Source organism: Oncorhynchus kisutch, unplaced genomic scaffold, assembly GCF_002021735.2.
Source record: "Oncorhynchus kisutch isolate 150728-3 unplaced genomic scaffold, Okis_V2 scaffold4040, whole genome shotgun sequence".
In the NCBI taxonomy this organism is placed as follows: domain Eukaryota; kingdom Metazoa; phylum Chordata; class Actinopteri; order Salmoniformes; family Salmonidae; genus Oncorhynchus; species Oncorhynchus kisutch.
In genome coordinates, this window is record NW_022265985.1 from 296,602 (window position 1) to 313,149 (window position 16,548).

Genomic DNA, 16,548 nt, shown 5'->3' on the forward strand with positions numbered 1-16,548 from the left:
GAGATTTACAGGGACTACAAAAGTAGCAGAAAGAACAGACTGGGGAAGGAAAGTCAGTAGTTTATTTAATAATGTCTGGTGTACAGAGAATCAGGCTAGTTTCTAGTGCACTACAACAGACACTATCATTCATGTACGACGGCGCTTCAAGTCTACTTCCCAACGTCATCAGTGATGTCATCACTCAGGAGAAAAGTGCAAAGTCATAGAATCCAAATCTTGTTCTTAAATGTTTATTCCAGTTACGATGAGCTTCAGTCAGCAACATGAATCTCACATGAGTTGGCACCCTATTCCGTATATAGTGCACTACTTTAGACCAGAGTCTACATGAACTATCTAGCTACATGTGTACATTCAGGTCTACATGAACCAATGCAGATGAACACCAACGCTGGACGAAAACTCATGTTGAATTCCTGCATCTCTACAGTGCAGCCGCCGTTTGATGAATGACACCCAGCGACGTCACTCATTAAGACGACATCAGTCTGGTAACGTCCACTGCTGTCCGCGCGTCATTAAGACGACATCAGTCTGGTATCGTCCACTGCTGTCCGCGCGTCTCAGACGATCAGCGACGTCCCTCATTAAGACGACATCAGTCTGGTAACGTCCTCTGCTGTCCGCGCGTCATTAAGACTACATCAGTCTGGTATCGTCCACTGCTGTCCGCGCGTCTCAGACGATCATCTCTGCTTTTTCAAAATGTCACTTATTGCCAAACCACACCACATTTGAGCGTACCATGTTTTCATGTCCATTGGCTAAATATGTTTTATTTCATGTGCCTTTCATACAGTAATGACAATAGTGTAATAGACAAAAGGTTTCATTGGCATCTTTGTTGTTAATTATTGTGATCGGCTCATGTTTAACCTGTACGATGTGCCCCCACAGGATAGGTACTAATTACATTTGCTGGTACTTGTAACACCTTATTTTCACCCCTAGTAGTCTCCATACATGGTAGTCTACATAGCTACATGGTAGTCATGCTAAAGAGTACAAAACAGTCTAGGACACTGTCCCAACAGTGAGGGATAGGATCCGAGGAGAGGAGACCATTAAGGAGTGTTGGGACCCAGCCCGGAATGTGCAGTGTGTTTGATTGACAGGTCAGGAGGATGGGGTCAGGACTCCTCAGCGATGATGCGTGCTCGACACGTCTCCCGGAGCTTGGTGATGGTTGCCATGGAGAGGCTTCCGGGTTCCGTGAAGATTTTCTGGGAAAGCAGCAAGACAAAGGATTAGAGGGATGAACAGAGATCATTATGGTGTACGCGCGCGCGCGCACACACACACACACACACACACACACACACACACACACACACACACACACACACACACACACACACACACACACACACACACACACACACACACACACACACACACACACACACACAGTCTTGTACAGCTAACCTTGTGGGGACACACAATTTAGTCCCACTGAAAATCCTATTTTCCCGAACTGGAACCCATATATATCTAACCTTAACCCTAAACCCCCTAGAAATATCTAACCCTAAACCCCCTAGAAATATCTAACCCTAACCCCCCTAGAAATATCTAACCCTAACCCTAAACCCCCTAGAAATATCTAACCCTAACCCTAAACCCCCTAGAAATATCTAACCCTAAACCCCCTAGAAATATCTAACCCAAACCCTAAACCCCCTAGAAATATCTAACCCAAACCTTAAACCCCCTAGAAATATCTAACCCTAACCCCCCTAGAAATATCTAACCCTAAACCCCCTAGAAATATCTAACCCTAACCCTAAACCCCCTAGAAATATCTAACCCTAACCCTAAACCCCCTAGAAATATCCAACCCTAACCCTAAACCCCCTAGAAATATCTAACCCTAACCCTAAACCCCCTAGAAATATCTAACCTTAACCCCCCTAGAAATATCTAACCTTAACCCTAAACCATCTACAAATATCTAACCTTAACCCCAAACCCCCTAGAAATATCTAACCTTAACCCCAAACCCCCTAGAAATATCTAACCCTAAACCCCCTAGAAATAGCATTTCCCCTCATGGGGACTAACAAAATGTCCCCAGTTTGTCAAATTTGTGTGTTTATTTGCTATTCTTGTGGGGACCAGAAGTTAAAACACATCCACACACATGTTCATTTCAGAGTGTGTGTGTGTGTATACCTGCATGAAGGAGTGGCAGTCCTCTACATCGGGGCCTCTGGTCATGTGTTTGAAGCCGTCACAGACGTCAGGCAGGGAACCGGCCTGTTGGACCTCAGCCTGCTGGTTCCTTATCAACGTCAGAGCCACACGGAACAGAATCTTAGAACCCTCGTAGAACAGACAGTCCCAGATACGCAGAACCGTCTGAGGACGAGAACCAAGGAGAGAGACGAGAGTCACGTTTAATGGGCCGCAGGACAGTCAGGCTTAATGGGCCCAGGACAGTCGGGCTTTAATGGGCCGCAGGACAGTCTGGCTTTAATGGGCCGCAGGACAGTCGGGCTTTATTGGGCCGCAGGACAGTCGGGCTTTAATGGGCCGCAGGACAGTCGGGCTTTAATGGGCCGCAGGACAGTCGGGCTTTAATGGGCCGCAGGACAGTCGGGCTTTAATGGGCCGCAGGACAGTCGGGCTTTAATGGGCCGCAGGACAGTCAGGCTTAGCTTAATGGGCCGCAGGACAGTCAGGCTTAGCTTAATGGGCCGCAGGACAGTCGGGCTTTAAATGGGCCGCAGGACAGTCGGGCTTTAATGGGCCGCAGGACAGTCGGGCTTTAATGGGCCGCAGGACAGTCGGGCTTTAATGGGCCGCAGGACAGTCAGGCTTTAATGGGCCGCAGGACAGTCAGGCTTTAATGGGCCGCAGGACAGTCAGGCTTAATGGGCCGCAGGACAGTCAGGCTTAATGGGCCGCAGGACAGTCAGGCTTAATGGGCCGCAGGACAGTCAGGCTTAATGGGCCGCAGGACAGTCAGGCTTAATGGGCCGCAGGACAGTCAGGCTTAATGGGCCGCAGGACAGTCAGGCTTAATGGGCCGCAGGACAGTCGGGCTTTAATGGGCCGCAGGACAGTCGGGCTTAGCTTAATGGGCCGCAGGACAGTCGGGCTTAGCTTAATGGGCCGCAGGACAGTCAGGCTTTAATGGGCTGCAGGACAGTCAGGCTTAGCTTAATGGGCCGCAGGACAGTCAGGCTTAGCTTAATGGGCCGCAGGACAGTCGGGCTTAATGGGCCGCAGGACAGTCGGGCTTTAATGGGCTGCAGGACAGGTCATCAAGCTGAGATGGTAGACAGTGACACTAGGCATGGTGATGAAATATGTAAAGATGGTTCTTCATTATACTGTCTCTTCCCTTCCTGCTGCTCCAGGACACAGCCCTGGACTGAGTTCAGCTCAGCAGACTGACCTGACACACAGAACCCATTCTGCCCTGTAAACCTGATTCAGTCCTGTTGTGGGGCTGAGTCTCTGATAAAGCTCAGCACTGATAAAACATGATTTAATAGCCCTTCTACAACAGATCACGGACCCAAACCTGACTGGGTGTTTACATGTTCAATAGTTACATCAACTTAGTAATAGTACTCCAACAACAACAAAGATGTGGCCAAAGTTTTCCCCCTAAACCCCAGTCCCTCCCCCTAAACCCCTAGTCCCTCCCCCTAAACCCCTAGGCCCTCCCCCTAAACCCCTAGTCCTCACCCCTAGTCCTCCCCCCTCACCCCTAGTCCTCCCCCCCCTAAACCCCTAGTCCTCCCCCCCCTAAACCCCTAGTCCTCCCCCCTCACCTCTACAGGCAGGACGTCTATGTAGAGACAGATGAACCACCTGGAGACCACCAGGGTCCACATGACGTTGTGTTGCCCCATGGCCTGCCACACAACTGGGGCTTTGGTCCTCACAAGCTCCCCTAAAACCTCCTGGTCCATCTTCAGACCCAGCATGGCTGGGGTGTAGTAGTCTGGACAGGAGACAGACAGGACACACAACTTAGTATCAACAGTCCCTTTCATTACACTGTTGTTTTTTTACTGTCGTCAAGGAACACACACACACACCTCAAAGATATGCGCCCTGAACTCAGTGACGAATATGATCTCAGATCAAATCCACCTGTTTGTCAGAGTGGAGCCCGACTATGCCAAGGTAGTGAGCTGGGGGCGTGATGTCATTTCCTGCGTGACATCATAGGATTACCCCCCTCCCTCCCTCCCCTCCGTGTGACGGGACATGGGTCTTAAAGAGGCTCAAGACCATGTGACCTCCGCTGGGTTATACATAGACCCACGGCAGGGAGAGAAGACAAACACACCTGGTAGTATCCTGCCCAGTAGAGCGTCCATCAGCCAGAATGATTTCTCCTCGTCTTTAGTGATGATGATGAGGTACCCAGCGATGAAGTTCATGCCCTGAAGACAAGACAGTTATTAGATACATATGAATATTACATTTCAGCCACAATACATTGTTAATAGTTATAACTGTGTTTTCAATGTGTTGTTGTCTGGAGGTTGTTGACATCCTCTCCTTGACAGCTTAGTGAGGGGCACAAGCCGTTCTAATTCAACAGCCCTCTTCCCCCCCCCTTTGCCTGGTCAATACATTCTAATTCAACAGCCCTCTCTCTCTCCCCCTTTGCCTGTCCAATACATTCTAATTCAACAGCCCTCTCTCTCTCTCCCTTTGCCTGTCCAATACATTCTAATTCAACAGCCCTCTCTCTCTCTCCCTTTGCCTGTCCAATACATTCTAATTCAACAGCCCTCTCTCTCTCTCTCTCTCTCTCCCTTTGCCTGTCCAATACATTCTAATTCAACAGCCCTCTCTCTCTCTCTCCCTTTGCCTGTCCAATACATTCTTATTCAACAGCCCTCTCTCTCTCTCTCTCTCTCTCCCTTTGCCTGTCCAATACATTCTAATTCAACAGCCCTCTCTCTCTCTCTCTCTCTCTCTCTCTTTGCCTGGTCAATACATTCTAATTCAACCAGCCCCTCTCTCTCTCTCTCTCTCCCTTTGCCTGTCCAATACATTCTATTTCAACAGCCCTCTCTCTCTCTCCTCTCTCTCTCTCCCTTTGCCTGTCCAATACATTCTAATTCAACAGCCCTCTCTCTCTCTCTCTCTCTCTCCCTTTGCCTGGTCAATACATTCTAATTCAACAACCCCTCTCTCTCTCTCTCTCTCTCTCTCTCTCTCTCTCTCCCTTTGCCTGGTCAATACATTCTAATTCAACAGCCCTCTCTCTCTATCTCTCTCTCCCTTTGCCTGGTCAATACATTCTAATTCAACAGCCCTCTCTCTCTATCTCTCTCTCCCTTTGCCTGTCCAATACATTCTAATTCAACAGCCCTCTCTCTCTCCCTTTGCCTGGTCAATACATTCTAATTCAACAGCCCTCTCTCTCTCTCCCTTTGCCTTGCCAATACATTCTAATTCAACAGCCCTCTCTCTCTCTCTCTTTGCCTGGTCAATACATTCTAATTCAACAGCCCTCTCTCTCTCTCCCTTTGCCTGGTCAATACATTCTAATTCAACAGCCCTCTCGCTCTCTCCCTTTGCCTGGTCAATACATTCTAATTCAACAGCCCTCTCTCTCTCTCTCTCTCTTTGCCTGGTCAATACATTCTAATTCAACAGCCCTCTCTCTCTCTCCCTTTGCCTGGTCAATACATTCTAATTCAACAGCCCTCTCTCTCTCTCCCTTTGCCTGGTCAATACATTCTAATTCAACAGCCCTCTCTCTCTCTCCCTTTGCCTGTCCCAATACATTCTAATTCTGTCTAAATCTAAAACTGTCTCAGCCTCCAGTATTTATGCTGCAGTAGTTTATGTGTCGGGGGGCTGGGGTCAGTTTGTTATATCTGGAGTACTTCTCCTGTCCTATTCGGTGTCCTGTGTGAATCTAAGTGTGCGTTCTCTAATTCTCTCCTTCTCTCTTTCTTTCTCTCTCTCGGAGGACCTGAGCCCTAGGACCATGCCCCAGGACTACCTGACATGATGACTCCTTGCTGTCCCCAGTCCACCTGGCCATGCTGCTGTTCCAGTTTCAACTGACCTGAGCCCTAGGACCATGCCCCAGGACTACCTGACATGATGACTCCTTGCTGTCCCCAGTCTACCTGGCCATGCTGCTGCTCCAGTTTCAACTTCCACCTGACTGTGCTGCTGCTCTAGTTTCAACTGTTCTGCCTTATTATTATTCGACCATGCTGGTCATTTATGAACATTTGAACATCTTGGCCATGTTCTGTTATAATCTCCACCCGGCACAGCCAGAAGAGGACTGGCCACCCCACATAGCCTGGTTCCTCTCTAGGTTTCTTCCTAGGTATTGGCCTTTCTAGGGAGTTTTTCCTAGCCACCGTGCTTCTACACCTGCATTGCTTGCTGTTTGGGGTTTTAGGCTGGGTTTCTGTACAGCACTTTGAGATATCAGCTGATGTACGAAGGGCTATATAAATAAATTTGATTTGATTTAATTCAACAGCCCTCTCTCTCTCTCCCTTTGCCTGTCCAATACATTCTAATTCAACAGCCCTCTCTCTCTCTCCCTTTGCCTGTCCAATACATTCTAATTCAACAGCCCTCTCTCTCTCTCTCTCTCCCTTTGCCTGTCCAATACATTCTAATTCAACAGCCCTCTCTCTCTCTCTCTCCCTTTGCCTGTCCAATACATTCTAATTCAACAGCCCTCTCTCTCTCTCTCTCCCTTTGCCTGTCCAATACATTCTAATTCAACAGCCCTCCCTCTCTCTCTCTCTCCCTTTGCCTGTCCAATACATTCTAATTCAACAGCCCTCCCTCTCTCTCTCTCTCCCTTTGCCTGTCCAATACATTCTAATTCAACAGCCCTCTCTCTCCCTTTGCCTGTCCAATACATTCTAATTCAACAGCCCTCTCTCTCTCTCTCTCCCTTTGCCTGTCCAATACATTCTAATTCAACAGCCCTCTCCCCCCCCCCCCTTTGCCTGTCCAATACATTCTAATTCAACAGCCCTCTCTCTCTCTCTCTCCCTTTGCCTGTCCAATACATTCTAATTCAACAGCCCTCTCCCCCCCCCCCCCCTTTGCCTGTCCAATACATTCTAATTCAACAGCCCTCTTTCTCTCTCTCCCTTTGCCTGTCCAATACATTCTAATTCAACAGCCCTCTCTCTCTCTCTCTCCCTTTGCCTGTCCAATACATTCTAATTCAACAGCCCTCTCCTCCCCCCCCCCCCTTTGCCTGTCCAATACATTCTAATTCAACAGCCCTCTCTCTCCCTTTGCCTGTCCAATACATTCTAATTCAACAGCCCTCTCTCTCTCTCCCTTTGCCTGTCCAATACATTCTAATTCAACAGCCCTCTCTCTCTCTCCCTTTGCCTGTCCAATACATTCTAATTCAACAGCCCTCTTCCCCCCCTTTGCATGGTCAATACATTCTAATTCAACAGCCCTCTCTCTCTCTCCCTTTGCCTGGTCAATACATTCTAATTCAACAGCCCTCTCTCTCTCCCTTTGCCTGGTCAATACATTCTAATTCAACAGCCCTCTCTCTCTCCCTTTGCCTGGTCAATACATTCTAATTCAACAGCCCTCTCTCTCTCCCTTTGCCTGGTCAATACATTCTAATTCAACAGCCCTCTCTCTCTCCCTTTGCCTGGTCAATACATTCTAATTCAACAGCCCTCTCTCTCTCCCTTTGCCTGGTCAATACATTCTAATTCAACAGCCCTCTCTCTCTCCCTTTGCCTGGTCAATACATTCTAATTCAACAGCCCTCTCTCTCTCTCCCTTTGCCTGTCCAATACATTCTAATTCAACAGCCCTCTCTCTCTCTCCCTTTGCCTGTCCAATACATTCTAATTCAACAGCCCTCTTCTTCCCCCCCCCCCCCCCCCCTTTGCCTGGTCAATACATTCTAATTCAACAGCCCTCTTCCCCCCCCCCCCTTTGCCTGGTCAATACATTCTAATTCAACAGCCCTCTCTCTCTCTCCCTTTGCCTGTCCAATACATTCTAATTCAACAGCCCTCTCTCTCTCTCCCTTTGCCTGTCCAATACATTCTAATTCAACAGCCCTCTTCTTCCCCCCCCCCCCCCCCCCTTTGCCTGGTCAATACATTCTAATTCAACAGCCCTCTTCCCCCCCCCCCCTTTGCCTGGTCAATACATTCTAATTCAACAGCCCTCTCTCTCTCCCTTTGCCTGCTAATACAGCCTGTTGCTAAGAGGGAGAGATGAACAGGTGGACAGAGATACACTAAGCATCCCAAATGGCACCCTATTCCCTATATAGTGCACTACTTTAGACCAGGGCCCTATATAGTGCACTACTTTAGACCAGGGCCCTATATAGTGCACTACTTTTGACCAGAGTCCTATTCCCTATATAGTGCACTACTTTAGACCAGGGCCATTGGTAAAAATATGTAGTCTCTAGTAAGTAACTATTGGAATTTAAGTGATTCAACGTGTCTTTGATAGTCAAAAAGACAGACTAAAACAGAAAAGCTGCCAATACGAGAGGGAGACAGAGAGAAGGACTGACTGTACACACACCAAACCTTCAGCCATAATGCTGCTTCTTTGCATTGCAAAAGGCTGAAAATCTCCCTATCAAATCACACACAGTAGCCTTGTCTATTCGACATACCGTTCCAACTATAGAATTCCCATTTAGGAACAAAAGCTGATTGAATGATCGAGGAAGGGTTGGGATTCCTGAAAAGGCTAGCTGGTAATGCCTGGACCAGCCACAGGGGGCACTGAACACGGTGCAGTAGCAGTGAGGGCTGAGAAACAGTAGAACAGTGTTTCCCAACTCCAGTCTTCCAGGACCCCCTGATCCAACTCAATCAGGTTGATGGTCCGGGGCTACAATAATAATGTGTACTGTTGTAGAGGACTGGAGTTGGGAACCACTGTAGTAGAGGACTGGAGTTGGGAACCACTGTAGTAGAGGACTGGAGTTGGGAACCACTGTAGTAGAGGACTGGAGTTGGGAACCACTGTAGTAGAGGACTGGAGTTGGGAACCACTGTAGTAGAGGACTGGAGTTGGGAACCACTGTAGTAGAGGACTGGAGTTGGGAACCACTGTAGTAGAGGACTGGAGTTGGGAACCACTGTAGTAGAGGACTGGAGGTGGGAACCACTGTAGTAGAGGACTGGAGGTGGGAACCACTGTAGTAGAGGACTGGAGGTGGGAACCACTGTAGTAGAGGACTGGAGGTGGGAACCACTGTAGTAGAGGACTGGAGGTGGGAACCACTGTAGTAGAGGACTGGAGGTGGGAACCACTGTAGTAGAGGACTGGAGGTGGGAACCACTGTAGTAGAGGACTGGAGGTGGGAACCACTGTAGTAGAGGACTGGAGGTGGGAACCACTGTAGTAGAGGACTGGAGGTGGGAACCACTGTAGTAGAGGACTGGAGGTGGGAACCACTGTAGTAGAGGACTGGAGGTGGGAACCACTGTAGTAGAGGACTGGAGGTGGGAACCACTGTAGTAGAGGACTGGAGGTGGGAACCACTGTAGTAGAGGACTGGAGGTGGGAACCACTGTAGTAGAGGACTGGAGTTGGGAACCACTGTAGTAGAGGACTGGAGTTGGGAACCACTGTAGTAGAGGACTGGAGTTGGGAACCACTGTAGTAGAGGACTGGAGTTGGGAACCACTGTAGTAGAGGACTGGAGTTGGGAACCACTGTAGTAGAGGACTGGAGGTGGGAACCACTGTAGTAGAGGACTGGAGGTGGGAACCACTGTAGTAGAGGACTGGAGGTGGGAACCACTGTAGTAGAGGACTGGAGGTGGGAACCACTGTAGTAGAGGACTGGAGGTGGGAACCACTGTAGTAGAGGACTGGAGGTGGGAACCACTGTAGTAGAGGACCACTGTAGTAGAGGACTGGAGGTGGGAACCACTGTAGTAGAGGACCACTGTAGTAGAGGACTGGAGGTGGGAACCACTGTAGTAGAGGACCACTGTAGTAGAGGACTGGAGTTGGGAACCGCTGTAGTAGAGGACTGGAGTTGGGAACCGCTGTAGTAGAGGACTGGAGTTGGGAACCGCTGTAGTAGAGGACTGGAGTTGGGAACCACTGTAGTAGAGGACTGGAGTTGGGAACCACTGTAGTAGAGGACTGGAGTTGGGAACCACTGTATTAGAGGACTGGAGTTGGGAACCACTGTAGTAGAGGACTGGAGTTGGGAACCACTGTAGTAGAGGACTGGAGTTGGGAACCACTGTAGTAGAGGACTGGAGTTGGGAACCACTGTAGTAGAGGACTGGAGTTGGGAACCACTGTAGTAGAGGACTGGAGTTGGGAACCACTGTAGTAGAGGACTGGAGTTGGGAACCACTGTAGTAGAGGACTGGAGTTGGGAACCACTGTAGTAGAGGACTGGAGTTGGGAACCACTGTAGTAGAGGACTGGAGTTGGGAACCACTGTAGTAGAGGACTGGAGTTGGGAACCACTGTAGTAGAGGACTGGAGTTGGGAACCACTGTAGTAGAGGACTGGAGTTGGGAACCACTGTAGTAGAGGACTGGAGTTGGGAACCACTGTAGTAGAGGACTGGAGTTGGGAACCACTGTAGTAGAGGACTAGAGGACTGGAGTTGGGGACCACTGTAGTAGAGGACTGGAGATGAGTGGTAAAAGGTGACTGAGCCTGTAAAGTGGAATCTGAGGCTGCCTGTGGACTCTGGTCTAAAGTAGTGCACTACATAGGGAATAGGGTCCTGGTCTATAGTAGTGCTCTACATAGGGGATAGGGCCCTGGTCTAAAGTAGTGCATTATATAGGGGATAGGGCTCTGGTCTAAAGTAGTGCACTACATAGGGAATAGGGCCCTGGTCTAAAGTAGTGCACTACATAGGGAATAGGGCTCTGGTCTAAAGTAGTGCTCTATATAGAGAATAGGTCCCTGGTCTATAGTAGTGCTCTACATAGGGAATAGGGTGCCATTTGGGATGCAAACAAAGAACCGCCAGGTGTAACAGGGTAAACGTACTTGACAGTAGCCCACAGCTGGGTTGTGGTGTCCGTACGCTAGCAGCACGTTGTACAGGGTTTTCTGGAGACACGGGTTGGACGTCTTGCGGAACTGAATGTTGTCAGGAAAGGTTCTGTTCAGGTCTGCCAGGGAGACCGGTGGTTAGAATCACTACCAAAAAATAACCTGCCGCCAACTCTAAACATCTCTAACCCTTTCAGCTATTTGTCAAGGCAGAGTACAGACAGAGAGACATATCTCAGAGGTCAAGCTCCCGTGTTCAGGTGAAAATCAGCTAACCCAAGATGATCTATATCAGCTAACCCAAGATGATCTATATCAGCTAACCCAAGATGATCTATATCAGCTAACCTGTTCAGGTGAAAATCAGCTAACCCATGATGATCTATATCAGCTAACCTGTTCAGGTGAAAATCAGCTAACCCATGATGATCTATATCAGCTAACCTGTTCAGGTGAAAATCTGTTAACCCATGATGATCTATATCAGCTAACCTGTTCAGGTGAAAATCAGTTAACCCATGATGATCTATATCAGTTAACCCATGATGATCTATATCAGCTAACCTGTTCAGGTGAAAATCAGCTAACCCATGATGATCTATATCAGCTAACCTGTTCAGGTGAAAATCAGTTAACCCATGATGATCTATATCAGCTAACCCGTGATGATCTATAATCAGCTAACCCGTGATGATCTATATCAGCTAACCCGTGATGATCTCTATCAGCTAACCCGTGATGATCTCTATCAGCTAACCCGTGATGATCTATATCAGCTAACCCGTGATGATCTCTATCAGCTAACCCGTGATGATCTCTATCAGCTAACCCGTGATGATCTCTATCAGCTAACCCGTGATGATCTATATCAGCTAACCCGTGATGATCTCTATCAGCTAACCCGTGATTATCTCTATCAGCTAACCCGTGATGATCTATATCAGCTAACCCGTGATGATCTCTATCAGCTAACCCGTGATGATCTCTATCAGCTAACCCGTGATGATCTCTATCAGCTAACCCGTGATGAGGTATATCAGCTAACCCGTGATGAGGTATATCAGCTAACCCGTGATGATCTCTATCAGCTAACCCGTGATGATCTCTATCAGCTAACCCGTGATGATCTCTATCCGCTAACCCGTGATGATCTCTATCAGCTAACCCGTGATGATCTCTATCAGCTAACCCGTGATGATCTCTATCAGCTAACCCGTGATGATCTCTATCAGCTAACCCGTGATGATCTCTATCAGCTAACCCGTGATGATCTCTATCAGCTAACCCGTGATGAGGTATATCAGCTAACCCGTGATGAGGTATATCAGCTAACCCGTGATGACCTATATCAGCTAACCCGTGATGACCTATATCAGCTAACCCGTTCAGGTGAAAATCAGCTAACCCGTGATGATCTATAATCAGCTAACCCGTGATGATCTATATCAGCTAACCCGTGATGATCTATAATCAGCGAACCCGTGATGATCTATATCAGCGAACCCGTGATGATCTATATCAGCGAACCCGTGATGATCTATATCAGCTAGCGAACCCGTGATGATCTATATCAGCTAACCCGTGATGATCTATATCAGCTAACTAACCCGTGATGATCTATATCAGCTAACTAACCCGTGATGATCTATATCAGCTAACTAACCCGTGATGATCTATATCAGCTAACTAACCCGTGATGATCTATATCAGCTAACTAACCCGTGATGATCTATATCAGCTAACTAACCCGTGATGAGGTATATCAGCTAACCCGTGATGAGGTATATCAGCTAACCCGTGATGATCTATATCAGCTAACCCATGATGATCTATATCAGCTAACCCATGATGATCTATATCAGCTAACCCATGAGGTATATTAGCTAACCTGTGCGTATGGAGTCTACCAGCTTGGGGTCGTGCTGTTGCTTCGTAGTGTCCAGTAGAGAGTGATAGTAGCCTGGGTTCTTCTCCAGGTGCTCCTGGGCCCCGCTGGCTGACATCCAGACCAACCCTCGGTGCTCGTTGGGCACGCCCTTACGCACATACCGCTTCACTGTGGGAGTGCTTCATAAGTCAGTGATACAACTTAAGTCTCTTTTCCTCTCTCACACACACACACCACACACACACCACACACACACACACGCCCTTACCGCTTCATAAGTCAGTGATACAACTTAAGTCTCTTTTCCGCTCTCTCTCTCACACACCACACACACACACGCCCTTACGCACATACCGCTTCATAAGTCAGTGATACAACTTAAGTCTCTTTTCCTCTCTCTCTCTCACACACACACCACACCCCACACCACACCACACCCCACACCACACCACACCCCACACACACACCACACCCCACACACACACCACACCCCACACCACACCACACCCCACACACACACCACACACACCAAACGTATCAGCTGGAAGTGGAAGCCTAAGTATTGTCCATTTGTTTACTCCACGTGGGGGAGGGGTGGCAGGGTTAAGGGAAAATAATTGTATTTATTTTTATTTTTAAATAACATATTTACAAATAAAAATTTAGAAAATAATAAAATACACTACCAGTCAAAAGCTTGGACACCTACTCATTCATGGGTTTCTCTTTATTTGTTCTACATTGTAGAATAATAGTGAAGACATCAGAACTATGAAAAAATATCACATATGGAATCATGTCGTAACCACAAAGTGTGTCAAACAAATGAAAATATATTTAATTTTTCAGATTCTTCAAAGTAGAAAAGTTGCATCTTTGCCTTGAGGACAGCATTGCACACTCTTGGCATTCTGTCAACCAGCCTGGTTAGAGAAGACAATGTTTCTACTAGTCAAGACTCAATCTCACAGGCACAAACATGACTGGAGTCGGGTTACCGCGGTAACCTCCCGCCCTTAAAATGGGGCAGGTGAACATTTGTCTAATCTGTGATATTTTAGTTAATAGACTTGGGATACAATTTTTTTTTACAAATTAAACAAAATACCACATGACTTCTTAGATGTATTGTTTTAGAGACATTACAATGCATGCTCATCTGGTTTGTTGGTGTCATTTTAGCAGAAAATATATATATTGTCGCTGTTAAAATAAATATATAAATAGTTGATTTTATGCTCTGGCTCCGATGAAGTCCCACTCACCCTTGATGCTCTTCTCCAGCCGTCCCCGTCCCTGCAACAGCCTGGACCATCTGATGGACCTCCTGGTGAGCACGGCCAGGTACTCTGACATCAACTCCTCATACGACTCATAGTCAAAGTCCTCCAACCGCTCAAAGCCATACGGGTCCACACTGAAACAGAGTCACAGCCAAACGGAGTCCCACACTGAAACAGATTCACAGCCATACGGAGTCCCACACTGAAACAGAGTCACAGCCATACGGAGTCCCACACTGAAACAGAGTCACAGCCATATCAGTCCACACTGAAACAGAGTCACAGCCATATCAGTCCACACTGAAACAGAGTCACAGCCATACGGAGTCCCACACTGAAACAGAGTCACAGCCAAACGGAGTCCCACACTGAAACAGAGACACAGCCATACGGAGTCCCACACTGAAACAGAGTCACAGCCAAACGGAGTTCACTGAAACAGAGTCACAGCCAAACGGAGTCCACACTGAAACAGAGTCACAGCCAAACTGAGTCCACACTGAAACAGTCACAGCCAAACGGAGTCCACACTGAAACAGTCACAGCCAAACGGAGTCCACACTGAAACAGAGTCACAGCCAAACGGAGTCTAGCTAGCAGGAGTCAGAAACTAAGTCAATCTAAAGGGGATAGTGAGCGACGAGTGTAGTGAGACTGGTGAGTAATAGTAGCATGTTTGGGAATCTGTTGTTTGCTATGGAATCTGGACACAGACTGGCCCTTTATAAGACCAGACACATTCTCCATTCAGCAGGACTGTTTTTCCAGAGGACTAGATTTAATACGATCTTAGAGCAATGATATCATGTGGATTAGTGACCTAATGGGATTTTCCCCAATTGAATACTGAAAGGTGGTTGAGTAAAACCACACTGTGGAAAGGAAGGAGGAGGAGGAGAGGAAAGGAGAGGAAGAATGAGCCCTGAGAGACAACCAATGTTATTATAGTAAACTAAAACATGAAAAAAGTTTGAAAAACTAAAAAACGATTATATTTTACTCCAAAACAAACTAGTATAAATACAAAAAATGTTTTTAAATCATGATGTATGTTTGAACTAAAATAAATAAAACACTAAACTATAATCACCGTGGGGGCCACAACGTGTACCCGATCATGTAGAAAAAGATACAACCTAAAAAAAAAACTCTGTGAACTTCAACAAAGCGTTGCCCTGGCAGCCTAATGTTTTGGTTGGGAACTTTTCCTAGCCAACAATGTTCATCGATTACACTGTGTTTGAATGTTCACAACAGCGGAGGACTCCTGTGCATAGCACAACACGTGTGACTAGCTACTAAAACGTGTGTAATCTCCATGGTGGGGGACGGGGTGTCGGGTGGAGGGTGTGAGGCAGCTTGGAATAGTGCACATGCCATTACGAAGGACGGAGTCCAACAGTCCTCTCATTCTCAACACATCAACTTAGCTAGCGAACTACTGTATGAGGTAGCTTTGCAAAACACAAGTACAACCAACACCTGCCGTGGTTTTGTCGTTAGCCAGATTGACTAGCTAGCGTTGGCCATTTTTTGTTTTTACATAACTCTCCCTAAAATTGTTTAACTTTTGTTTAACGCTAAGAACATTCAATTGGCAGGTGTATGGTGATAGGGACGTGCAAAAATATACAAAGCTTCGTAGCCAGCTAGTTTGTTAAATTGGCATGTAACTTTTACAGGCTATAAAGAGTGGCTACCTGTGCACTCTCTCTTTGGCGCTGCTGCCGCTGGGAGGAGAGTTGATAGTTGAGTTCAGGCTGCGAAGTGGCGGCGAGCGAACCCTGTTATCTTTGTTGTTTTTCTTTTCCATGAGTGAACCCAAATATATTCCAAAATATGCCGTGGAAATATGGCCTAAACGTTTAGTTAATCGCAGTAGGCTATTCTGTAGTCCAGAAGTTGAAACGGTATCGCTGCTCTCTTCATGAAGCGAGTCCCACAACTGCAAGTCCCAGGCGTGGACTCGGATGCCGATCAGGGACAGTCGAAGAGTCACTCGATGTCCCAGACAGTCAAACAACGGAGAGTTGTATTGACCCACCCGAGGCACAAGCAAATTTATCTGGAAGAGGAGAGTAAAGTGTCTCGATCTTTCATCCTATCTGGAAGAGAGAACCCCGTTTATGCACCTGGATTTGTACTTTGGTGGCTGAAACTGGAGAGCAACCGCAATCTGGTAACAACTATGTTAAACGCGATCGGCTGACTCCACAGCGTCTCGAAACATGGTCCATAATTAATAAATATATTGAAATGTCTATGAATCTGCCGGGTGGTTTCTTTCCATGTTTTCCAAGGTAGAACGCCTGACTGTGCCCGAGCTCCGCTTAGCCTCCGGGCGCATGTCAATCAAGCATGAGCGGGAAATAGA

At 47.4% G+C, this 16,548-nt stretch overlaps 1 protein-coding gene across 1 annotated transcript; it reads right to left on the bottom strand.

Moving 5' to 3' along the window:
* Positions 1-40: 40 nt before the first annotated feature.
* On the bottom strand, positions 41-16,529 carry LOC109885577 (growth hormone-regulated TBC protein 1-A). Its single transcript, XM_031821961.1, has 8 exons — positions 15,875-16,529; positions 14,157-14,308; positions 12,892-13,059; positions 10,998-11,122; positions 4,310-4,406; positions 3,786-3,958; positions 2,176-2,361; positions 41-1,226 (listed from the first exon to the last, which is right to left on the bottom strand). Exons 1-8 carry the CDS (start codon positions 15,985-15,987, stop codon positions 1,134-1,136), a joined length of 1,107 nt encoding a protein of 368 aa, XP_031677821.1. The 5' UTR covers positions 15,988-16,529; the 3' UTR covers positions 41-1,133.
* Positions 16,530-16,548: the final 19 nt, after the last annotated feature.